This window comes from Oncorhynchus tshawytscha, linkage group LG28 (genome assembly GCF_018296145.1).
Source record: "Oncorhynchus tshawytscha isolate Ot180627B linkage group LG28, Otsh_v2.0, whole genome shotgun sequence".
Lineage (NCBI taxonomy): Eukaryota > Metazoa > Chordata > Actinopteri > Salmoniformes > Salmonidae > Oncorhynchus > Oncorhynchus tshawytscha.
The window spans coordinates 7517819-7545099 of NC_056456.1; the positions used below are offsets into that span (position 1 = coordinate 7517819).

The 27281-nt window shown below is 42.6% G+C and overlaps 1 protein-coding gene across 8 annotated transcripts in view; it reads right to left on the reverse strand.

The window, feature by feature from the left end:
• LOC112226586 (unconventional myosin-IXb) overlaps nucleotides 1-13628 on the reverse strand; it is a 76437-nt gene extending 62809 nt beyond the window's left edge. For 2 of the 8 annotated variants that reach the window (XM_024391014.2, XM_024391013.2), the window contains exons 1-2: nucleotides 13380-13628; nucleotides 1986-2878 (exon numbers count right to left, since the gene is read on the reverse strand). In XM_024391014.2, the coding sequence (XP_024246782.1) occupies nucleotides 1986-2801 (816 nt within the window). In that variant the 5' untranslated portion in view covers nucleotides 2802-2878; nucleotides 13380-13628. Of the gene's footprint in view, nucleotides 1-1985; nucleotides 2879-12241; nucleotides 12540-13255 lie in introns of those variants that run through there. The other 6 variants (XM_042308211.1, XM_024391008.2, XM_024391015.2 and 3 more) reach the window with 6 other exon arrangements.
• Between the last annotated feature and the right edge of the window lie 13653 nt (nucleotides 13629-27281).

A 27281-nucleotide genomic window follows, 5' to 3' on the forward strand; every position in this document is an offset into this window, starting at 1 on the left:
ACGGTTCCGTATTTCACTGAAAGAATAAACGTTTTGTTTTCGAAATTATAGTTTCCGGATTTGACCATATTAATGACCTAATTGTCGTATTTCTGTGGGTTATTATATTATAATTAAGTCTATGATTTGATAGAGCAGTCTGACTGAGCGGTGGTAGGCAGCAGCAGGCTCGTAAGCATTCATTCAAATAGTACTTTACTGCGTTTGCCAGCAGCTCTTCGCAATGCTTCAAGCATTGCTCTGTTTATGACTTCAAGCTTATCAACTCCCGAGATTAGGCTGGCAATGCTAAAGTACCTATTAGAACATCGAATAGTCAAAGGTATATGAAATACAAATGGTATAGAGAGAAATAGTCCTATAATAACTACAACAGAAAACTTCTTACCTGGGAATATTGAAGACTCATGTTAAAAGGAACCACCAGCTTTCATATGTTCTCATGTTCTGAGCAAGGAACTTAAACGTTAGCTTTTTTTACATGGCACATATTGCACTTTTACTTTCTTCTCCAACACTTTGTTTTTGAATTATTTAAACCAATTTTAACATGTTTCATTATTTATTTGAGACTAAATTGATTTTATTAATGTATTAAGTTAAAACAAGTGTTCATTCAGTACGGTTGTAATTGTCATTAATACAAAAATATATATTTATATATATATTTTTAATTGGCCGTTTAATCAGTATCTGCATTTTTTGGCCCTCCAATAATCGGTATTGGCGTTGAAAAATCATAAAATCGGTCGACCTCTAGTATGCATGACCGTTAGGGCTGGGCAAGGAAATAACACTATATATACAAAAGCATGTGGACAACCTTTCAAATTAGTAGATTTGGCTATTTCAGCCACACCCGTTGCTGACAGGTGTGTAAAAGTCAGTTCATCAAATTTCTGCTCTGGTAGAGCTGCTCAGGTCAACTGTAAGTGCTGTTATTGTGAAGTGGAAATGTCTAGGAGAAACAATGGCTCAGACGTAGGCCACACAAGCTCACAGAATGGGACTGCCGTGTGCTGAAATGCTCAAAAATCATCTGTCCTCGGTTGCAACGCTCACTAGAGTTGCAAACTGCCTCTGGAAGCAACATCAGCACAAGAACTGCTCATTGGGAGCTTCATGAAATGGGTTTACATGGACGAACAGCCGCACACAAGCCTAAGATCACCATGTACAATGCAAAGCGTCGGCTTGAGTGGCATAAAGCTCGCCGCCATTGGACTCTGGAGCAGTGGAAACGCATTCTCCGGAGTGATGAATCACGCTTCATCTGGCAGTTCGAAGGACGAATCTGGGTTTGGCGGATGCCAAGAGAACGATATCTGCCCGAATGCATACTGCCAACTGTAAGGTTTGGTGGAGGAGGCTGGGGCTGTTCTTCATGGTTTGGGCTAGGCACCTTAGTTCCAGTGAAGGGAAATCTTAAGGCTACAGCATACAATGACATTCTAGACGATTCTGTGCTTCCAACTTTGTGGCAGCAGTTTGGGGAAGGCATTTCCTGTTTCAGCATGACAATGCCCCAATGCACAAAGCGAGGTCCTTAAGAAATGGTTTGTCAAGATCGGCGTGGAAGAACTTGACTGGCCTGCACAGACCCCTGACCATTGAACACCTTTGGGATGAATCGCAGCAATGTTCTAACATCTATGTAATGCCTTCCTAGAAGAGTGGAGGCTGTTATAGCAGCAAAAGGGGGGACCAACTCCATATTAATGCCCATGATTTTGGAATGAGATGTTTGATGAGCAGGTATCCACATACTTTTGTTCATGTAGTGTATATCTACTGCAGTCATATACCCTTGAAAGCACCTCGGCACGTTTGTTGGTTTTTAAGGCTACACTACAGCTTTTTAAATGCAGACACAAAACCTTCTCTGGAGATAAAAACTATGCGCCACTGAACGGGCTTTTTACTTGTCTGCAAAGGAATGCTGCTTCTGAAGCAGGCCTAACACCCCCCCCCACACACACACTTACCTCCAGCACAGGCCCAGCTCCCAGTATGGTCCTCTTCACCCCGCTGCTGTAGCCCTTCTGACTCAACGCCGTCAGACAGTGAATCAGGAAGTTGGTGCTCTGGGTCTTCCCTGATCCGCTCTCCCCTGATATCACCACACACTGGTTCTCCTGCTGCTTTAGCATGGTGTGGTATGCCATATCCGCCACTGCAAAGATGTGAGGGCTTAATTTTCCAAGTGGCTGGTTGTTGTACATCATGACATACTTAGGGTTGTAGATGGGCAGGAACTTGAAGGGGTTAATTGCCACCAGGATGCCCCTGGCGTACGTGTAGATGTTGTGTTTGTAGAAGCGCAGGCGCAAGGCGGCCAGGATAGTGTCCTCAGTCAAGGTGGAGAGGCTGCACAAGTCATCATATTCCTCTAATGAAGGTACACCACCACCGTCCATCTCTGACCCCAGAGCCCCTTCACCTCCCTGGGCTTGGAGGATGAAGTAATACCCCTTCTCCTGGGGATGCCATTTTCTGGCCCCTGGGGGCCAAAGCAACACCCTCTCCACAGGCATCTCAGTGTCCCCTAGCCTCCTCTCCTCCCCTTCAGCCTGCCTGACTTCCAGCAGGGCATACGGACTGGTCATGTCCAGGCCCAGAGTGGCGCCTGCTTTCTGGATAACCATGGCCGCTGTGGCCCCTGGGCTGACCTGGAGAGTACAACATGCTGCTTTGTCCTGGGACAGGCGGGGGTAGATCTGGAGGAAGACGGCCTGCGGCTGTTGTTGTTGTTGATCTACGTCCAGGCTGGCCGCTCCTACCACACCGTCAGACACACTCATCCTGCTGGCTGACACACAATCAGGACCTCTCCAGCATACCTCACTAGCACTGCCCTCTCCCAATCAGGATGTAACCACTGGGTAGGGAGAGAGGGAAAAGAATGCGGTAGAGTCAGGGAGGAGTATGGGAGATACAGTGGAATCGGAAAGCATTCAGACCTTTTCACTTTTTCCACATTTTGTTAGGTTACAGCCTTATTCTAAAACAGATACAATTGCTGTTTTTTCTCATTAAATCTACACACAATACCCCATAATGACGAAGCAAAAACTGTTTTTTTGAAATGTTTGTAAATGTAAAAAAAAAAGAAGAAATAACACATTTACATAAATGTTCAGACCCTTTACTCAGTACTTTGTTGAAGCAACTTTGGCAGTGATTAGTCTCAAGCCATTTTGTGTATGACACTACAAGCCTGACACAGCTGTATTTGGGGAGTTTCTCCCATTCCTCTCTGCAGATCCTCTCAAGCTCTGTCAGGTTGGATGGAGAGCGTCGCTGCACAGCTCTCCAGAGATGTTTGATCAGGTTCAATTCCGCACTCTGGCTGGGACACTCAAGGACATTCAGAGACTTGTCCCGAAGCCACTCCTGCGTTGTCTTAGCTGTGTGCTTAGGGTTGTTGTTCTGTTGGAAGGTGAACCTTTGCCCCAATCTGAGGTCCTGAGCACTCTGGAGAAGGTTTCCATCAAGGATCTCACTGTAATTTGCTCCCTTCATCTTTCCCTTGTTCCTGATTAGTCTCCCAGTCCCTGCCGCTGAAAAACATCCCCATAGCATGATGCTTCCTCCACCATGCTTCACCATAGGGATGGTGCCAGGTTATCCCCATACATGGCGCATGGCATTGAGGCAAAAGAGTTCCCATGTTGGTTTCATCAGACCAGAGAATCTTGTTTCTCATTGTCAGAGTCCTTTAGGTCCTTTTGGCCTTTAGGTCCTTTTGGCCACTCTACCATGAAGGCCTGACTGGTGGAGTGCTGCAGAGATGGTTGTCCCATCTCCACAGTGGAACTCTGGAGCTCTATTAGAGTGACCATCGGGTTCTTGGTCAACTCCCTGACCAAGGCCACCCCCCCCCCCAATTGCAAAGTTTGCCCACTGTGTTCTTGGGGACCTTCAATGCTGCAGAAATGTTTGAAACCCTTCCCCAGATCTGTGTCTCGACACAATCCTGTCTCGGAGCTCTACGGACAATTCCTTTGACCTCATAACTTGGTTTTTGCGCTGACATGCACTGTCAACTATGAGACCTTATATAGACAGGTGTGTGCCTTTCCGAATCATTTCCAATTAATTGAATTTACCACATGTGGACTTCAATCCAGTTGTAGAAACATCTCAAGGATGATCAGTTGAACCTGGATGCACCTGAACTCGAAATCGAGTCTCACAGCAAAGGGTCTGAATACTTATGTAAGGTATTGTTTTTTTATATTGAATACATGTTGCAATTTTTTTTTTTTTAAACAACAACAGTTGTCATTATTTGTCATTATGGGGTATTGTGTAGATTGATGAGGAAAACAATTAATTCAATACATTTTAGATTAAGGCTGTAACGTAACGAAATGTGGAAAAAGTGAAGGGGTCTCTATACTTTCTGAATGCACTGTAAACATTACAAATGGCATTAGACTGGCAATCTAAGTAAAGTATTTACATGACAGTAAATACTTATTTATCAGAACTTATTACAATAATTCTCCCCTTTAATTTAAGAATAAATCTGTTTAGCCATTGATAGTTGCAGAGATTTAATAGGATACTGTATCTACACAGTATAGAACTCCACTGAAGCAGTGAGGGAAGAAACACGACACAACAAATTAGCCCAGCTTCTAAGAGAAGTGAGTGTATAGTTCTGTTGAGCCTGTATGCATGCAGACACCAGAAAAGGGAACAAATGTTTTCTACAGTATTTGTTCCACTAAGACAATAGCCTCTATTCCCTCCAAGCAACCGACTTTCCCACGACTTCCCTAACCTCCATTCCATACAATATAATATTTTGTCCAATGACAATGAGATTCAACAGCTGAGTCATTCTTACTCTCAGGTGACATTTTGGACCTCATAACTTGAAGGAAAAAATCATTCATTTTGGGGGTATTCTATCAGAAAAGGGTTATGTTTGACTTTCAGAAGAACATATTGGTCAAGCTCAGGCACTTAAATCCTAATAATTATAGGCAGATTGTTCACACAATCATATTGCAACACTGTTAGGGACATACACATAAAACTGTTTGAAAGTGTTAACAATGCATGCATGTACAGTACCAGTCAAAAGTTAATAAGAGACTTGCTTGGGCAAAGAAACATGAGCAATGGACATTAGACTGGTGGAATTGTGTCCTTTGGTCTAATATTTCCAAATTATACATTATTTCCAAATTATACATTTTTGGTTCCAACAGCCGTGTCTTTGTAAGATGCAGAGTAGGTGAACGGATGACCTCCGAATGTGTGGTTCCCACGTGAAGGATGGAGGAGGTGTGATGGTGCTTTGCTGGTGACACTGTCTGTGATTGATTTAGAATTCAAGACACACTTTACCAGCATGGCTACCACAGCATTCCGCAGCAATACGCATCTGGTTTGCGCTTAGTGGAACTGTCATTTGTTTTTCAACAAGTCAATGACCCAACACACCTCCAGGCTGTGTAAGGGCTATTTAACCCAATTAAGACGGTTTGGGATGAGTTGGACCACAGAGTGAAGGAAATGCAGCCAACAAGTGCTCAGCATATGTTGGAACTCCTTCAAGACAGTTGGAAATGCATTCCAGGTGAAGGTAGTTGAGAGAATGCCAAGAGTGTACAAAGCTGTCATCAAGGCAACGGGTGGCTAATTTGAAGAATCTCAAATATAAAATATATTTTGATTTGTTTTTTGGTTACTACATGATTTCATGTGTCATTTCATAGTTTTGATGTCTTCACTATTATTACAATGTAGAAAATAGTAAAAGTAAAGGAATGGCTATACGGACACACCTGGAGCCAAAATTGATGATATATGTCACACAGCTTAATTGAGTGGAGACGGATTTGTTGCAGTCAGTTGCTGCGGAGCCCTTCCGAACTAGCTAGTTGAATGCTGGCAACAGAAGCATTGTGGTAGTTAACTTGTAAAATAAAGTTGTTTATTTCGATGGGCGAGGGAGAAATAACTTGCAGTATATATCACCATCTGTATGTCACCTTGACATGCCAATTAGCAAACGTAACGACAAGCTCGTGTGAATGACTGGTGCAACGGTGTTGTGTCTAGGTGCTTCCCACTCCACTGTTGCTTCCCACTGGGCAGTAGTTCCTTCACCGAGCAGCTGTATTATGTCGCTGGCAGTAGCTAACGTGGCCAATTTGTTCCATGCCACTTGATTATATTTTGAGTAGGATGGCAGCCTACACAATAAATAACTTGTGATATTGGTACTAGTGCCAGGCGTTGGAACCGGTTCAAGGAACAGAACAGAAAAACAAGTATATTTTTACAGGAAAAGAATCAGGACCGGGAACAAAAGTGATCTATACCGTTCCAAACAGTACTAATATTTTGAAAACATGGGAACCAGTTAATTACTAACGTTATTTTACGTTCCAAGCATTTTTTCCAGTCCCACAACAAACGCAACAAAGCACCTATGCAAAGCCCTCGCTCGGTCACGCAGAAACGTATTCCATTGTCTGCCTGCTTGCCATCTGAAAATCTTTGCCAGTATGTGAAGTTCAAAGACATTCAATGTTTCTTCATTGAAGCTGTTCTTCCGTAGGTATAATTGGGAGCCCAAGTCAGATAATGTATGTCATAAGATGGCCAGCTCTTCAAGCCAAGCCTCCACCCTCTCCCCACCCACAAAATCAGTCACATCTTGCGTCCTACACCTGTCTGTCCAATGTATGTAAACAAATTGCCTGCCCGCTCCATATAGCAAGCTTCTCTACCCGCACTGATTTTTAATGTCGAGCTAAAAGGAGAAAACAAAAAATGTGATTTCAGATGTTTAAAAAGGAACAATATCAACTAACTTTTTTTGATTCAAACTGGTTTAGAACTTTATTTTGCTGGTTGGAACAGTGGAACGGAACAAAAAATGATGTTTCCATTCAGATAGAACTATTGGAAAATATTTCAGTTCCAAACCCTGATTGGTACTAAACATATGGATGTCATTGTACAGTAGGGATGAATATTTTCAGACAATTTAACAACTTTCAATAAGTGCCCATTTAAAGCTTTTAAAAACTAGATATGGCCACTATGCCATGGTTCTCCCAAAATAAGATTGTGGCTACAACACATTGCCGGCTTGGCTGCCCCACTATATAAAAATTTCACAGCAAGTGAAACTGATATTTAGTAATGATGATAGAGCAATGTTGTTAACAATGACATCATTGTCAATTGCGAAACAGGCCAATATTTTCACCATTCAGTTGATCAGAACTAAGGTGAGTTTTCCTTTCTCTGCTCTTTTTCTTGGCCCAATGGAAGTTTCCTCCTCTCCTCACTCCACTGTCGCCAGCCTCTGCCGCGTTGTTCTCGACACCAGTTTAAAATCAATATAGTCGACTGTTTTCTAGAAACCTGGCTTTTGTGAAAAGTGGTCATGGGATCCCGGTTACAGGTTTTAATCCCTACCGTAGTCTACTGCTGTGACTTCTGCTACCTAGCATAAGGATGAAAAGGGCAGTTTTCAGGAAAAACGAGCAGTTGTTTAATTCTTCTTGTTGTAACAGTTGGAATAATGGGACAATTCAGAGAAAAATACATTGTAGGCTACCTGGATCGAGGTACATTTTCCGAGACATATCTCATGCCACCTCTGCTGTGTTTTAATCTATACAGGAAGCCTGTCTGACCCTAGTGCAATTGTAAGCAAGCAAGTCGGATCTGCTGGTGAGTTTGCCTGCTGCTGTCCTGCAATAAGGAGGGGAAAGTAGCTAGATAGTGTAGCTAATATCGGGCCAGGGTGAAAGCTAAAACATTTATTATAGTGATTTTAACAGAAAATGTATAAATACGGCATTAACATCTACATTTAAAAAAAGAAAATACTCAGATAAAAACAATGATTCTGAAGACTCTCCCATGTCCCAATTCAGGCAGACAAGTTTCGAATGATCATTGAAGTTTCTAGCCATGAGTATAAACTATCAAGCTGGGAAGGGCTCATTAGAAAGACTGACTGAAGATAATTTGTTCATCCCTGTAAAACTTTAGCTGCGTGACATAGGTCTTTCACTGAGGTATAATGATTTATTTAGCTTTCCACTATTGTTTTCCCACCCCCAAAATTAAGATACTTCCTGAACATGATGCCATTGTGGGAAGGGTCTGTTTTTTAAGGGGACTTACTATAAACTAACAGGGTAGAAAGTGTTCAGGGACACACAGAAAACCATAATAATATTAAATACAATAATTCAGAAAAAAGTTTAGATTTTTAAGTAGGATAATAAAATAATGAAGGATTTAATATTTTATTATTTGATGGCTTATATTTCTCATAAAAGTTGATGAATAGGACCTGGGGACATGGCAAAAGCACCTACATCTACAAAAAAACTAAATGCATAAAATTCCCTTTGAGATCCATATCTGAGTAATGGTTAACTACACCTAGTTTTACAGTTGAGAAATTATTCAGAACCCTTGACTTTTTCCACATTTTGTTACATTTACAGACATATTATAAAATTGATTTAATTCATTTTTCCCCCTCATCAATCTACACACAATACCTCAATGAAATAAGGTATTATTTTTATTAAACATTTTTTTGCACAAATTTCTAAAAACTTGTTTTCGCTTTGTCATTATGGGGTATTGTATGTAGATTGATGAGGATTTAAAAATATATATATATATATGTTATCCACAAGGCTCTAACGTAACAAAATGTAGAAAAAGTCAAGGGGTCTGAATACTTTCCAAATGTACTATATATTTAAAGCAATTTGGAATCCACATTTTAGACTAAGAGGTGATAAGAGGTTATATTTCCGGGGGACAGAAAAGGCACCGGATAGTAGGGATGACCTAGCCCAATAATGAACTAAAGGAGCCTAATGTTGCTTCTTATAGCCCAAGGACAGGTATGGGGTTCCACAATTGCAGTACTGTTCTAGAAACAGCCCTACACTTTCATATCACATCAAAATAATTTCACAAATGCAAAAAATATAAGAAGTTACTGTCCACTGTTTTAACAGATTTTAACAGTTGCAGCCAACAGCATTTTCCGTACTCTAAACCAACGCTGAAACATGGAAATATGGCTGTGTGGGAAGACTAACCCTAAAAAAAGGTGTTTGGTAATTTTATATTTTGTTTTTCTAAAATTATTTCTCACTGATATGAAAGATGTTCCTCCTGTTTCCAAAACGGTACCGCAAGTGATGCATGTTAACGTTTTGAACAGGCTTCGGGGCTCTTTACAAAACCAATAGTGTGCAACTGCAGCCTGCAATTCAGGGTGTTCCTGCATGTGGGCATTCCTGCAGTTCCCTCGAGCATCCCATTGGGTCCTTCATAAACAACTCCCCACCACACCCCTCGAGCACCCCAATGGTTCCTGTATGAACATCCCTCCCACTAGCTTTCTAGTTAGCACATGGTTTTGCCCTGCCTCCTGTGTAATGGAAAAAAACATGAGGGGTGGGGTGAAAGACACTGTCTACCGGTCATCTGACACCGTGTGCAAGCTATCTTGATAGGTAGCTATCTAGCACACGGTGTTGACCCTTACTCCCGACTACTGTGTAACGGAGTCCTACTTGCTAGCTAGTGTGAGCGATACCGGCAGACAATGTACTTCGCTCCCTCCCGTCCTCCTCGTCGTTAACAGAACAGTGGGAATATAGTGCCCCACAGGACACTGTCTAGTACTGTTCGCCACCCGTCTCCTGCTAGCAAAGCAGGTGGAAGGTTGGGGAAACACTGTGTACTAGCCAACAGTCGCCAACACTGTTTCATTGAGGTATTGTGTGTAGATTGATGAGGGGGAAAAATGAATTAATCAATTTTATAATATGGCTGTAAATGTAACAAAATGTGGAAAAAGTCAAGGGTTCTGAATAATTTCTCAACTGTAAAACTAGGTGTAGTTAACCATAGATTTTGCGTACCACAGCATTCAAACGAGGATGCGATAAAAAATAAATAATGCAATTGTAGACTGTTGGCATTAAAATACATAGTGTAAACAAAGTTTCTATTCAAGTGTTGATTGACATGGTAATAGACCAATAGTATTTGAGAAAAGTTGAAAAATACGGACCCCTGACGCTGTATGATATATTGTGACGTATCAGGACGTATCGTGCGCGCTTCGCTTGCAGATTAGATACAAGAAAATGAAAAGGACAGGGAAATATTCTTATCACTTTAGAAGGTCCCTGTAACACCTAAAGATTTTGCAATTGTTTTAGACGCCATTCCCTCAGGTGTTGCTCTGTTATTCAGGAACTTGTCAAGACCTGACCCACAGAGCCTATCTTCTATTGACCCTGTTGACTCATCAGTAGGATATATTTGTTTCTCTTTTGGTCCATTCAACACACAGAGCAATACGAAACTTGTTTCAGCGGGATGTTTGTATGTCATGCCTTATTGGAATGGATTTATTTATAATTTCTGTTGGAAAAAAGTTTGGATGTTGCCACACATATACCTACTTGTTAACAAAATTAAGGAAGTTTCCTTTAAAATTATTCATAAATATTATCCTACCAATATGAAGAAGTTTAAGGAAAACATCAACTCAAATTGCTCCTTTCGTAATGACCACCCAGAAACAGTGTTGCATCTTTTTTGGCATTGTATTCATGCAAGACATCAGTAGATTTATAATTGAACACATTTATGAAGATTTTACACTATTGTGGAGAGATATACTGCTTGGATTCTTTACATACGAAACATTTTTATGTAATTAAGTTCATTATTCTTTTGGCCAAATTTCATATACACAAATGTAAAATTACAAACAAAAAAACAAATGTTCTTACCCTACAAAAAGAAATTTAAATGTATTTTAAGACAGTTAAATACTCAAAAAAAGCTGTTAGAATTGTAAGTGCATGTATGTCCCTCAAGGTCCTTGTGTAATTGTAATGTGATACAGAAAGTACATGAGGGAACACAAGTATATATAGATTATAAACAATGGACAATCGAGCTAGGGGGTAGCTCGATTGTCCCCCTAGCTCGATTGTCCATTGTTTATAATCTATATATACTTGTGGTTCCCTCATGTACTTTCTGTATTGGTTGTTAATAAATAAAATAATATATATTAAAAAAAATAGGTAATGATCTAAAATAAAAAATTAATAAAAAAGACAGGGAAAGAGGGATCCCTAGTCAATTGTACAACTGAATGCAAATCATTTTCGCGTCATCACTGCAAGCCATCATGATTCGCAAAGCCAGTTTAATGTGTGATTATAACTTTAGCTGCACCCTAAAAACCCTATTCAAATTCGACACAAACCTTCAAATAGGTATGTAATGACACAATATATAAAAACTCTTCATAGTGTTTCATAAACATTTTTGAGGTGATAAATTGGACAAATCAGGTTAAAAAAAATCCCCACACGACATATCTCCCCTTTCACTATTACTCAGTAGCCTTCGCTTCCCCCTTCGCCATTTTTTAAAAGACCAGGCTGATATCCATTGCCTTCTTCAAACATGCAGAGAGACCGGCAAGCATGAAGGTCGCGCTGTCAATGATTTTGCTGGAAAGCGGAGAAGTTTGTATTCATAATACAGTTGACCTGGAAGTATACATTTTTAGGGGGGCTAAAATACGGTCACATGTACGGGACACGGTCAAGTACGGAAGTGTGTTAGGGAAAGGGGGATACCTCGTCAGTTGTACAACAATGCTTCAACTGAAATGTGTCTACCGCATTTAACCCAACCCCTCTGAATCAGAGAGGTGAGGTGCCATAATCGACATCCACGTCAGTTTGCGAGCTAACATACGGTGTCGCCCCTGCCTCCCGTCTGCTGTGTACCAGAGTCCTCCTTAGGGCTAGCACAGTGTCCTTTGTTAGCTCGACACTGCCTCCTAGTGTACAGCTAGCTACCGTTGTCATCCCGCCCCTTCTCTGTGGTGTTTATCGGTGGCTGGCATCCAACGTTATTGTGCATTAGCGCCACCTACTGCACTGGAGCGCCCCCGCCTCCCAACTGGCCTAATTTAAAAATGGTCCAATAGAAGTATAAATAGGGGTTCCTGCAGATACAGGAATGCCCCTAATCGCAGGAGGCAATTGCACCCTTCTCAACAAAACTACCCCTGCCAGAAGATAGATGACTATAGTCACTGCGCTATAAGTAGTTAGCATCTATGAATGGGCTAAGTCTAGGAATTTTCCCGCTATGTAATAACAAACACTAATCAAATGTTATTCCTCACCTGGCATTATGGTCCATTTATTTTTATCCTGTACATATGAACATTGACGACAAGGAACTCCCTTTTCCACCAGTAGTACAAAACTAGCTGATAAGAAAATAAATAGCTCAACTGCGCAACCGAAAGGTGAGCGAAAAAAGGTGTTCCCGTCCTTATTGCAAAATATACAAATAAACGCAACAATGCTTTAGTCGGTTGGCAGTGACTGGACGCGTAATGTAACTGTAATGGTCATCGAAAATCTTCTTGACAAGTTCTTGTGAATTGTAACTTCCTATATCTTATGTCCACGCGCTTTCATCGATGGGTTGGGTGCGGGTGACATGCTGAGTTTAAGCACAATTCGAAATTTGGAAACTCGAAAAGTTTGGACTCGTTATCTGGTTGTAGTTATTCAAGTGCCGCGTTCAACAAGTTAGCACAGTGGTTCCCAACCTTTTTCGGTTACTGTACCTAACAACTGCATTTTGCTCTAGTCGGAGTACCCCATGTGCATTTTACTAGTAGAATAATGGCCCCATGAGGCTTCTCCTAGTACCGCTGGTAGGGAACCACTGAGTAAGCAGGTCAAACATTTTCGAGTTTCCTTATTCCGATCAGGACGTGAACGCGGTATCATTCCCTTTCAATAAAACAGAAATTGCAACAAACTCGGTCAACTAAAGTTCTATCAACGTTAACCGACCTAAAGGCTACTACTTACATTGCCAAACAGAATGACAACAGGCGTTGTTTTTCTTTACCATAGGCCTATGCGTTTTAACAGCTATTACTGTCTCTTTGGGATTGAAAGATTTTATTTGCATGTAAGAGTTTTAGGCCATCTGGTGGCCATACTGTTTAGTTTTCTATACCTGTGGAATTCACCTGGGAAGAGGTGGGACTCCATTAGTTTGGCTACAGTAGTATTGTGTGAGTATTGGCAACCACCAGACTCCCTGCATACAGTAGCCTATACACCCACAAAGTCACTTAACACCTAAACATAAATACTAATCAAATGTTATTCCTCACCTGGCATAACGATCCATTTATTTGAATCCTGTAGTAACGTTACACATGAACATTATTGCCAAAAGGGAAGCTCCCTTATCCACCAGCATTACAAAACAAGTTGATAAGAAAAAAACTAGTTTACCTGCACAACCGAAACGTTAGCGAAAAAAGGTGTTCCCGTCCTTATTACAAAAAATACAAATAAAATAAACAATATTTTAGTTGGTTTGCAGTGCTGGACGCTTAAAATTTAATCCAACATGAATGGTCATCGAAAATCTTCTTGAAAAGTTGTTTCTAGGTCTTGCGAATTGTAATTTCCTGTATCGTCTGTTCACGCGCTTTCATCTATGGGTTTTAGGTACGGCTGACATGCTGCGTTGACGTATTTGGAAAATCGAAAATATTAGACTTGCTAACTGGTTGTAGTTATTTTCGCGCCGCTTTCAACCAGTTAGCTAGTCGGACGTTTTCGAGTGACTTAGTTCCAACCAGCACTTGAAAGCGGCATCATACCCTTTTGATCACGAGCGCGTCTGCTTCGTCAATAAAACAGAAAAACATGGTGTGTGTGTGCATTTTATTTTAGTCAGATTAACTGAAACGGAAACTATGTATTGTAGAAGATAACATCCTGTTTTAAACGCTCTGCGCTTTGTCCTCAGAAGCATATGCAGTTTATTTGCCCTGAAAGAACACCAACAGTATGTTTTATCAGTGGGTTAGTGAGAATGACATAACTTGCCTAGGCCTACAGCAAATATTATCATTCATTCATAAATGTATGCAATGAAATAAAAAGTGAGATATGACTTAATTTCAGTATCATTTTCCGTACTTCCACTGCTCCTCTAGTAATCAAATACTGAATGTAGACACAGAATCTGATGTATTTTTCCACAAAGATATGTTTAATTTCAATTCAACCCTGGTGTGCTAGAAAATGCTAAGTAACATAATTCAGTATGATGTCATAGCTTTCTTGGAACCCGCCAAGTCCTTTTGTGTGTAATAACAATCAGTTTAATCTCTGGTTGTTGTGTTCTGTGGATTAGCTTCCTTGCCGGTGTAACACTATCCCGTTTATTGTACATTTGACTCTTTGTTATGCCTTGCACTGACAGTTACTTAAAGGACACATATGCAGACACTTTCTTTACAACTGTATTCTATTACAACTGTGTTGACGCTGTGTTTCACAATCAAGATGAGAAGGTTTTTTAAATCCATCTGGCGCACTGTAGTCTCGCTAGATGGATGGGTTGCCTGGGATACTGTGAAGAACAAGACAAGACAGATGTTGGCATATTTATTACATAAGTCTATTGTGTTGGTATATTTATCACGTTTATAGCTGTTTCATGCATTGTCGAACAATGCACAACATGATGATAATAACATGATGATGAAGATGGTGATGATGATAATGATGATGAAGATGATGATGTCACATTGGACGCCACTCCTGTTCCTGCTGAACTGAGCCAGCAGTCAAAAGACACACACTGATTCCAGATCAGTAGGCACCGGAGTACACAGCCCTGTACTACACATTCTATAACAAACGCACGCACACACACACACACACACACACACACACACACACACACACACACACACACACATTCACACGTGTTCCAGGCACCGGAGTGAAGAAAAAAATCTATAATGCTCTGGAGTGTGATCTAGGGTAATCTTCCCCTGTGTGTCGGAACATGCAAGTCTGTTAAAGAACATTCCTGTTAATTTTACAGGAGGCCTGTCCTTTCCATAATTGGATCTGCGCTCCTAGAGTGTATGGCTCTCCTTTTCTTTTTCAAGTGTTCTACTCCGCTAGCCAGCACCTCTCCTAAACAGGTGTGTTTCTTTTGCCACCAAATGGTCTTTTCCAACCTCTGGATTCTGTCCTCTTCTCGTCCCTTCTTTCCCATCTCCGAAGTATTAGGAAAGACACCCTGGTATGCTATAAAATTGTTTTCATTCCAGACACTGAACTTAGCCACTGTGAACAAATCATTTTAGCTCAATGCTCATCAATAAGCTAAGTTCTGTATCTTCAGAAAGTATAGCACCAGTTTGCTATAGCCTATAGAGGAAAAGAGAGATTCCCCATCATTCACATCATACACAAAGACAATATCAGAAAGGATGCAGTGTTATAGGCAGTGCTGTAGTAAAGGATACATAGACCATTGGACACCGTATTACAAATGGTTAACATAAGACCAATTTAATCCATTACACTAACCTTCCAGTAATGGTTTTGGATGAACACAGATTTCACAACTTGATGCAGGTATTCAATAAAATCATGGATAATGTAATCCCAGAAAAAAAGTTATTTTCCAAAAGTGGAGGGAGGGATTAGATGTAAATATGTATCTTCTGTCTTTTCACTGGATGGGTATTTTCCCTGGGACCTGGGACCTGGGTGTGAGGAGGACAGAGTCTCCTAGCTGAGTGTTTGTTCTCAGATTGTGTGCCTGAGCCTCAGGACAGGAGGATGTGCTTTACAGACCAAGGTAACTTCCCAAATGGTACCCTATTCCTTATATAGTGCACTACTTTTGACCAGGGTCCTATGGTCCCTGGTTTAAAGAAGTGCACAGGGTAAGGAATATGGTGCCATTTGGGATGCAACCTGATACACTGTTAACCAGCCGAATAGAGATGATATGACATCACCGTATTGCTTCACTGGAACAACAACTCTCATGTTGAAGTTCTTTTAACTGGAGCCCAAGACACACGCTCGCTCACTCATGCTGAGCTGGTGTCAGTCAAACACACAAGCTAGCACATGTACGCACACACACGCAGATGTACGTATGCACACACACACACACACACACACACACACATTTACATGCACATATGCGCTAAGCTGGTGTTGGTCAAACACACCAGGGGAGGGGACTTTGTCAAAATAATATACGCCTCAGGAATGTTATAGTACTCCCACAGATCCACCATGCCCATTGAGATGTCATAATACTTTGAGAGCAGGTGTAATATACCTGTAACAATCCTATTCTTATTGATGCCTTTGTGGTCATACTGCCTATAGTGAGTGATAAGCCATATGGGAAGATATATAGATGACATGATTACAGTTGGCTTCTGTTGGCATTTTCTTCTATTAATCTTTGTTTCTTTATGTAAAAAAATGGTTAAATAAGTTAATTTGGTTTCAATGCAACAGTATAAACATTGTTGGCATGATTCAGATTTGGAGTTGGATTAGTTTCAATAGTATCCATGTCAGAAGTCAGTTACCTGTCCGACTGTCATTATGTCACTGCTGCTCCTCTCAGGAGAAGAAAAGACTGCTGCCATCTTTGTGAGGCAAGATCCTGATATTGAAGCTAAGTAAATAGGTATAACTGTCTCTGCTCAATAGACAGTAGTATTACAAAGATATGGAACAATTATAAATAATACGTTTGTGCTGTTGCTGTAGTGCGTTGACAGTAATTGTATTCTGCTTTAGTGTCAAATTCTTCAGAAATTCTATACTGCATGAATATACTATTTGTCATTGCTTGCAATATTTTTTATATTATTACATAACTCTGAGCTGAATTGGTCTCATTCCGTTGGTAAAGACATCAGACCTACTGTATTTAGTGATACAGATAAGGTATTGGATAAGAAAGGAATGGAATAAAAACTCACCTGGTGTGGATCAGGACAGTGTCAAACCTCAGATGTATTACCTCTGTATCCTATTGCATGGAAAAATGATGCTCCTTAAAGCGCTGCCTTATGACATATGTGTGAGGGTGTGTTAAAGAGTCTGTGTGTGAGAAAGAGATAGAAGGTGCAAGAGAGAGGGAAAGAGATGAGAAGCAGAAGAGAGAGGGAGCGAGGGAGGGCGGATGGGATGGGACAGGTGTAGAATTTACACACCCCGCTAGCAGTACAGATTTGATGTAACGTGATAAGCCTCTCCACCGCAGCACGACACAGACAGAGAGAGAGAGAGAGTAAAGATGCAGAGAAAAAGAGCAGAGGGAGATAATGGGTGAGTGAGTTAGAGAGACTCAGATAAACAAGGGAGAAACGTTATCAGGCATCAAAGGTATTTTTCAGGACCATTACTCTATGTAGAGATGGAAGACTTTCATCCTTTCTTCTCTGCCTGTAAATTACTGCCATCAGAGGAGTATACTCCTTTCACACTCACCAGTCCAGATATGTGTTTTGTTTTCAAGTCTAGAACTTGATTAGGTGGCACTTCCATGCAAGTATTGTTGGATGCCTGTCACTGTCCCTCTACACCAGGGCAGACAGCTGACAATGGGGAAGCTGTCTTGTGTTTATAACATTGTATACCTCCCAAATGGCACTCTATTCCCTATATAGTGTGCTACTTTTGGCCATAGACCTATGTGCCCTGGTCAAAAGTAGTGCAATATATAGGGTATAGGGTGCCATTTGGGACATATTCTGGGTTTTCATGTTGCCTTTTAAGACTAGTCTGATGCAAGCTCCTCTCCAGCCCTAATGCATCCAGTCCACTTAGAAGAGAGGAGCCAGTGAAACCAAAGATTACAGATGAGGTAGAAAACACTTTCACCCACAGATTGAGTCAATGTCCACTTCAGGACTTTGAAATACAGACACCCTGTATTGATTACTGTGTGCGTCTGTCTAGGGTCCATTACACCTCTGTTACCTGATCATAATTTCAGAGTTTCACTTCTGGATGTTCTGCAAGGATAAACAGTTCCCTCATAGCTTCATGGAAAGTGTATCTTGATGGTATTGAGGAGTGGAGTGGGGAGAGGAGAGGAAAGAGAGAGGAGAGAGGAGTTGGGAGGAGAGGAGAGGAGAGGAGAGAGAAGAGGAGAGGAGAGAGGAAAGGAAAAGAGCTGGGAGAGGGCGGCAGGTAGCCTAGCGGTAAAAGCGCTTTGGGCCAGTAACCAAAAGATTGCTGGTTTGAATTCTCGACCCAACTAGGTGAAAAATCTGTTGATGTGCCCTTGAGCAAGGCACTTAACCCTAATTGCTATAAGAGCATCTGCTAAACGACTAAAATGTACATGTAAGAGCAAAGAGAAGAGAATAAAGAAGACATGAAGAGAGGAGTGGAGTTGGGAGAGTAGATACAAAAAGAAAGAAGAGGAGGGGAACCAGAGACGAGAGGAGAAGAGAGGAGCTGTATGAAATCAGATCCAGTATAAAGTGATGGCAGTACTGTAGGGTCAGGGTGTCCTGGCTGGCTGGATGCATTAACAGCTAATGGGCTAGTTGGCACAGCTGGACCTCTTTGGTCATTATCTGTGGCTCTGGCTTCAATATAGGCATTCCCATGTGGTTGTGTTGTCTGTAGTTTCAGTCTTTGTATAGTCCATATAATTTGTCCACTAGACTAGAGGGCACTCACTATATGTTGGGTCATGGGTCACTGGTCATGGCTCACAGGACAGTATGGACAGGCGACCAGGAAGTGGGAATGCACAGTAGACTTGAATACCGGCACAGATACTGTGTTTAATAACAAGCCTTTCTCATTTGGGCAAAAGTCATTCGTCCACCCTCTCTCCTCCGTCCTCTCTCCTCCATGACCCGGAAACCGATAAGCGGTTGAGTGGTCGAGGAGATCTCAATTTGTTAGTAAGCGAACAGAAGAGTGTCCTCCCCTCCTCGATAGCCACCTGTCATTGAGGATAGTCATGCGTATCCTACCCATAGAGAATGATAGAGCCCTCTAGTGGCCAAAATGTTGTTTTAGTATGGGCAATGCCAATGGACTACTTCAAAATGGAGATTGCCTCATTGGTGCTGCCCATGTGCTCACAGATACCATAATAGGAAGTACATAGAGATGCACTCTCTATCATTCTTTATGATCTTACCTAAGTCTTTCACAGAAGATTTTTTAAATCTGCCACACCCCCTTTGAATCAGCTCTTGTTTTGCCAGAGGGGAAAATCATGCACACATTTAAAAACAATATGCTATTATCGTTTTATCTATAAAATGTCTTGCACAACTAACTTCATTATTTTGGATCACTTTACACATTAATTTTGGGATCCACCCCTGTAAACGTAATTTGCCTGATGACGTTCAAGTGGAGGAGAGTCTCATTTCATACAAGCGCATTTTCATCCACGTTCCCTCTCCTCGCCACCTGTCCCCAATGACCTTTTGACCTTTTGCAAAAGGAGGCGAAAGAGGACGGAGGAGAGAGGACGCAGTTGTTGAGCAAATCCAATTGAGAAAAGGCCATGATCTTGTCTGCGCCCTAACAATGGGTGTCCTTGTCCTAAATGCGGGAGGCAGACGATCTACTTATCGGTCTGCTTATCACTGTATTCCCGCATGGACACATTTTGACGGGAGTGGACCCTCTCGCTTCGCCTCTTCCTCTCTGATAGGGGAGAGTAAGGTAAGTTGAGCCATCTTTTACATTCAGCATCCCTACTTCAATGGACATATAGTATTCTTTCTAACAAAGACATCTACATACACTGAGAGTACAAAACATTAGGAACATAACAGTTTTGAAAACATTGCTTGTTTTGGCACAACTTACCTCGGGTATGGGGTAAATTGAGCACAGGGACTGGGTAAGTTGAGCCGCCTTGTGGTAAGTGGTGATGGTGCTGGTAGGTCAAAGTTTAATTCATAGAATGTTGGTGTGGTATATTGTATATTTCAAAGGCATTCCTACATTCAGATATACTGTAGATCTCTCTCTGTTCAATATCACTTACCCTTCCATTTCTTCACCACAGTCTGGGTCAGGGATGTTGTTTCAATTTGTCAACTCGTAGACAAGTCTCTGCATTTGAGGCTACTAAAGCCCATGAAACTGGTCTTTGAAATTATTAATATGTTTAGCAAGATCAGACTTATTTGTCAATGTACCAGTCTATTTTTTCTTCCCTTGCTGCTGCTCGAATGGACTTCTTCCCTTCTATCACTACCTTGGCTGCACTCTCAAGAACCTCAATGGGGCTAGACCCCTACTTGTTTTACGATTATGGGGCATGATGATGTCACTGGTTGGCATTTATTGTCATGAATCTTGCCCTGGAGGCAGCTCTGCAGAGTGGTCCATAGCTGGTACAGCCACAAAGTAATACAATCTGATTTAAAACCTTACCTTAACCTTAACAAAACCGCTAAAACTAATGCCTACCCCTAACCTTAAATGAAGAACAAAAAAATATTTGGACTTTTCAGCTGGCCTATCTAGTGGAAATAGATCAGTTCTGCCTCCAGGGCAATATTCATGACAATAAACGTTAACCTGCGAAAATTCCTGCTCTTACAACTTTTCCCAGGAGGTTTCTTCTATGAAGGTAAATGAGAGTCATAAGTGTGCAGGCATGTACAGTATGATTTGCACATGTAAAATATGAGTTGCACCTGTATAATCAGTATTGCATTTGCAAAAAATATTTGTAAACATGTAACTTATTTTGAGAATAAATGCAACAACACTCGCAATAATTTTACATTTATTTATTTATTTCACCTTTATTTAACCAGGTAGGCTAGTTGAGAACAAGTTCTCATTTACAACTGCGACCTGGCCAAGATAAAGCAAAGCAGTTCGACACATACAACAACACAGAGTTAACACATGGAATAAACAAACATACAGTCAATAATACAGTAGAAAAAGTCTATATACAGTGTGTGCAATGGCGGTAGGATAAGGGAGGTAAGGCCATAAATAGGCCATGGTGGCGAAGTAATTACAATATAGCAATTAAACACTGGAATTGTAGATGTGCAGAAGATGAATGTGCAGAAGATGCATTTAAGAACAGTTGGAGGCCACGGAAGGAGTGTTGTATGGCATTGAAGCTCGTCTGGAGGTTAGTTAACACAGTGTCCAAAGCAGGGCCAGAGGTATACAGAATGGTGTCGTCTGCGTAGAGGTAGATCAGAGAATCACCAGCAGAAAGAACGACATCATTGATGTATACAGAGTCGGCCCGAGATTTGAACCCTGTGGCACCCCCATAGAGATTGCCAGAGGTCCGGACAACAGGCCCTCCAATTTCAAAAATCAAAAAAAAAAATCAAATCAAAATCAAATTTTATTTGTCACATACACATGGTTAGCAGATGTTAATGCGAGTGTAGCGAAATGCTTGTGCTTCTAGTTCCGACAATGCAGTAATAACGAGCAAGTAATCTAACTAACAATTCCAAAAAAAACTACTGTCATACACAGTGTAAGGGGATAAAGAATATGTACATAAGGATATATGAATGAGTGATGGTACAGAGCAGCATAGGCAAGATACAGTAGATGATATCGAGTACAGTATATACATATGAGATAAGTATGTAAACCAAGTGGCATAGTTAAAGTGGCTAGTGATACATGTATTACATAAGGATGCAGTCGATGATATAGAGTACAGTATCAACGTATGCATATGAGATGAACAATGTAGGGTAAGTAACATTATATAAGGTAGCATTGTTTAAAGTGGCTAGCGATACATTTACATCATTTCCCATCAATTCCCATGATTAAAGTGGCTGGAGTAGAGTCAGTGTCATTGACAGTGTGTTGGCAGTAGCCACTCAATGTTAGTGGTGGCTGTTTAACAGTCTGATGGCCTTGAGATAGAAGCTGTTTTTCAGTCTCTCGGTCCCAGCTTTGATGCACCTGTACTGACCTCGCCTTCTGGATGGCAGCGGGGTGAACAGGCAGTGGCTCGGGTGGTTGATGTCCTTGATGATCTTTATGGCCTTCCTGTAGCATCGGGTGGTGTAGGTGTCCTGGAGGGCAGGTAGTTTGCCCCCGGTGATGCGTTGTGCAGACCTCACTACCCTCTGGAGAGCCTTACGGTTGAGGGCGGTGCAGTTGCCATACCAGGCGGTGATACAGCCCGCCAGGATGCTCTCGATTGTGCATCTGTAGAAGTTTGTGAGTGCTTTTGGTGACAAGCCGAATTTCTTCAGCCTCCTGAGGTTGAAGAGGCACTGCTGCGCCTTCCTCACGATGCTGTCTGTGTGAGTGGACCAATTCAGTTTGTCTGTGATGTGTATGCCGAGGAACTTAAAACTTGCTACCCTCTCCACTACTGTTCCATCGATGTGGATGGGGGATGTTCCCTCTGCTGTTTCCTGAAGTCCACAATCATCTCCTTAGTTTTGTTGACGTTGAGTGTGAGGTTATTTTCCTGACACCACACTCCGAGGGCCCTCACCTCCTCCCTGTAGGCCGTCTCGTCGTTGTTGGTAATCAAGCCTACCACTGTTGTGTCGTCCGCAAACTTGATGATTGAGTTGGAGGCGTGCATGGCCACGCAGTCGTGGGTGAACAGGGAGTACAGGAGAGGGCTCAGAACGCACCCTTGTGGGGCCCCAGTGTTGAGGATCAGCGGGGAGGAGATGTTGTTGCCTACCCTCACCACCTGGGGGCGGCCCGTCAGGAAGTCCAGTACCCAGTTGCACAGGGCGGGGTCGAGACCCAGGGTCTCGAGCTTGATGACGAGCTTGGAGGGTACTATGGTGTTGAATGCCGAGCTGTAGTCGATGAACAGCATTCTCACATAGGTATTCCTCTTGTCCAGATGGGTTAGGGCAGTGTGCAGTGTGGTTGAGATTGCATCGTCTGTGGACCTATTTGGGCGGTAAGCAAATTGGAGTGGGTCAAGGGTGTCAGGTAGGGTGGAGGTGATATGGTCCTTGACTAGTCTCTCAAAGCACTTCATGATGACGGATGTGAGTGCTACGGGGCGGTAGTCGTTTAGCTCAGTTACCTTAGCTTTCTTGGGAACAGGAACAATGGTGGCCCTCTTGAAGCATGTGGGAACAGCAGACTGGTATAGGGATTGATTGAATATGTCCGTAAACACACCGGCCAGCTGGTCTGCGCATGCTCTGAGGGCGCAGCTGGGGATGCCGTCTGGGCCTGCAGCCTTGCGAGGGTTAACACGTTTAAATGTCTTACTCACTTCGGCTGCAGTGAAGGAGAGACCGCATGTTTCCGTTGCAGGCCGTGTCAGTGGCACTGTATTGTCCTCAAAGCGGGCAAAAAAGTTATTTAGTCTGCCTGGGAGCAAGACATCCTGGTCCGTGACTGGGCTGGGTTTCTTCCTGTAGTCCGTGATTGACTGTAGACCCTGCCACATACCTCTTGTGTCTGAGCCGTTGAATTGAGATTCTACTTTGTCTCTGTACTGGCGCTTAGCTTGTTTGATAGCCTTGCGGAGGGAATAGCTGCGCTGTTTGTATTCAGTCATGTTACCAGACACCTTGCCCTGATTAAAAGCAGTGGTTCGTGCCTTCAGTTTCACACGAATGCTGCCATCAATCCACGGTTTCTGGTTAGGGAATGTTTTAATCGTTGCCATGGGAACGACATCTTCAACGCACGTTCTAATGAACTCGCACACCGTATCAGCGTATTCGTCAATGTTGTTGTCTGACGCAATACGAAACATCTCCCAGTCCACGTGATGGAAGCAGTCTTGGAGTGTGGAGTCAGCTTGGTCGGACCAGCGTTGGACAGACCTCAGCGTGGGAGCTTCTTGTTTTAGTTTCTGTCTGTAGGCAGGGATCAACAAAATGGAGTCGTGGTCAGCTTTTCCGAAAGGGGGGCGGGGCAGGGCCTTATATGCGTCGCGGAAGTTAGAGTAACAATGATCCAGGGTCTTTCCACCCCTGGTTGCGCAATCGATATGCTGATAAAATTTAGGGAGTCTTGTTTTCAGATTAGCCTTGTTAAAATCCCCAGCTACAATGAATGCAGCCTCCGGATAAATCGTTTCCAGTTTGCAGAGAGTTAAATGAAGTTCGTTCAGAGCCATCGATGTGTCTGCTTGGGGGGGGATATATACGGCTGTGATTATAATCGAAGAGAATTCTCTTGGTAGATAATGCGGTCTACATTTGATTGTGAGGAATTCTAAATCAGGTGAACAGAAGGATTTGAGTTCCTGTATGTTTCTTTCATCACACCATGTCACGTTGGCCATAAGACATACGCCCCCGCCCCTCTTCTTACCAGAAAGATGTTTGTTTCTGTCGGCGCGATGCGTGGAGAAACCCGCTGGCTGCACCGCTTCGGATTGCGTCTCTCCAGTTAGCCATGTTTCCGTGAAGCAAAGAACGTTACAATCTCTGATGTCCCTCTGGAATGCTACCCTTGCTCGGATTTCATCAACCTTGTTGTCAAGAGACTGGACATTGGCAAGAAGAATGCTAGGGAGTGGTGCACGATGTGCCCGTCTCCGGATTCTGACCAGAAGACCGCTTCGTTTCCCTCTTTTTCTGAGTCGTTTTTTTTTTTGGTCGCTGCATGTGATCCACTCGGTTACACTGGTTGTAAGGCAGAACACAGGATCCGCATCGCGAAAAACATATTCTTGGTCGTACTGATGGTGAGTTGACGCTGATCTTATATTCAGTAGTTCTTCTCGGCTGTATGTAAAGAAACCTAAGATGACCTGGGGTACTAGTGTAAGAAATAACACGTAAAAAAACAAAAAACTGCATAGTTTCCTAGGAACGCGAAGCGAGGCGGCCATCTCTGTCGGCGCCGGAAGTACAGAGACACACTGAACTCTAATTTGACACACTGAACTCTATCAGAGAAGTAGTTGGTGAACCACGTGCTTCTACACCTGCATTGCTTGCTGTTTGGAGTTTTAGGCTGGGTTTCTGTACAGCACTTTGAGATATCAGCTGATGTACGAAGGGCTATATAAATAAATTTGATTTGATTTGATTTGAACCAGGCGAGGCAATCATTTGAGAAACCAAGGCTGTTGAGTCTGCCGACAAGAATATGGTGATTGACAGAGTCGAAAGCCTTGGACAGGTTGATGAATACGGCTGCACAGTAATGTCTCTTATCGATGGCGGTTATGATATCGTGAAGTGCATCCATGACCAGCTCTGAAACCAGATTGCATAGCGGAGAAGGTACGGTGGGATTTGAAATGGTTGGTAATCTGTTTGTTAACTTGGCTTTCGAAGACCTTAGAAGGCAGGGTAGGATAGATATAGGTCTGTAGCAGTTTGGGTCCAGAGTGTCTTCCCTTTTGAAGAGGGGGATGACCGCGACAGCTTTCCAAAATTTGGGAATCTCAGACGATGCAAAAGAAAGGATGAACAGGCTAGTAATAGGGGTTGCAAAAATTTTGGCAGATCATTTTTAGAAAGAGAGGGTCCAGATTGTCTAGCCCGGCTGATTTGTAGGGGTCCAGATTTTGCAGCTCTTTCAGAACATCAGCTATCTGGATCTGGGTGAAGGAGAAATGGGGAGGCTTGGGCGAGTTGCTGTGGGTGGTGCAGGGCTGTTGACCGGGGTAGGGGTTGCCAGGTGGAAATCATGGCCAGCCGTAGAAAAATGCTTCTTGAAATCTCTCAATTATAGTGGATTTATTGGTGGTGACAGTGTTTCCTAGCCTCAGTGCAGTGGGCAGCTTGGAGGAGGTGCTCTTATTCTCCATGGACTTTACAGTGTCCCAGACCTTTTTTGAATTTGTGCTACAGGATGCAAATTTCTGCTTGAAAAAGCTAGCCTTAGCTTTCCTAAATCCCTGTGTATATTGGTTCCTAACTTTCCTGAAAAGTTACATATCGCGAGGGCTATTCGATGCTAATGCAGAATGGCACAGGATGTTTTTGTGCTGGTCAAGGGCAGTCAGGTCTGGAGAGAACCAAGGGCTATATCTGTTCCTGGTTCTACATTTTTGGAATGGGGCATGCCTATTTAAGATGGTGAGGAAGGCACTTTTAAAGAATATCCAGGCATCCTCTACTGACGGGATGAGGTCAATATCCTTCCAGGTTACCCGGGCCAGGTCGATTAGAAAGGCCTGTTCGCTGAAGTGTTTCAGGGAGCATTTGACAGTGATGAGGGGTGGACTTTTGACCGCAGACCCATTACGGATGCAGGCAATGAGGCAGTGATTGCTGAGATCTTGGTTGAAAAGAGCAGAGGTGTATTTGGAGGGCAAATTGGTTAGGATGATATCTATGAGGGTGCCCGTGTTTACGGATTTGGGGTTGTACCTGGTGGGTTCATTGATCATTTGTGTGAGATTGAGGGCATCAAGCTTAGATTGTAGGATGGCTGGGGTGTTAAGCATGTCCCAGTTTAGGTCACCTAGCAGCACGTGCTCTGAAGATAGATTGGGGGCAATCAATTCACATATAGTGTCCGGGCACAGCTGGGGGCAGAGGGTGGTCTATAGCAAGCGGCAACGGTGAGAGACTTGTTTCTGGAAAGGTGGATTTTTAAAAGTAGAAATTCGAATTGTTTGGGTACAGACCTGAATAGTAAGACAGAACTCTGCAGGCTATCTCTGCAGTAGATTGCAATACTGCCCCCTTTGGCAGTTCTATCTTGTCGGAAAATGTTATAGTTAGGGATGGAAATTTCAGGGTTTTTGGTGGTCTTCCTAAGCCAGGATTCAGACACGGCTAGGACATCCAGGTTGGCAGAGTGTGTTAAAGCAGTGAATAAAACACACTTATGGAAGAGGCTTCTAATATTAACATGCATGAACCAAGGCTTTTATGGTTACAGAAGTCAACAAATGAGAGCACCCGGGGAATAGGAGTGGAGCTAGGCACTGCAGGGCCTGGATTAACCTCTACATCACCAGAGGAACAGAGCAGAAGTAGGATAAGGGTACGGCTAAAGGCTATAAGAACTGGTCGTCTAGTACGTTTGGAACAGAGAGTAAAAGGAGCAGGTTTCTGGGTGCAATAGAATAGATTCAAGGCATAATGTACAGACAAAGATGTGGTAGGATGTGAGTACATTGGAGGTAAACCTAGGCATTGAGTAATGATGAGAGAGATATTGTCTCTAGAGACGTTTAAACCAGGTGATGTCACCGCATATGTGGGAGGTGGAACTAAATGGTAGGTTAAGGCATATTGAGCAGGGCTAGAGGCTCTACAGTGAAATAAGACAATAATCACTAACCAGGACAGTAATGGACAAGGAATATTGGTAAGAGGGAGAGGCATGCGTAGCCGAGTGATCATAGGGACCCAGTGAGTGGTTGGACTGGCTGGAGACATGGCGATTCAGACAGCTAGC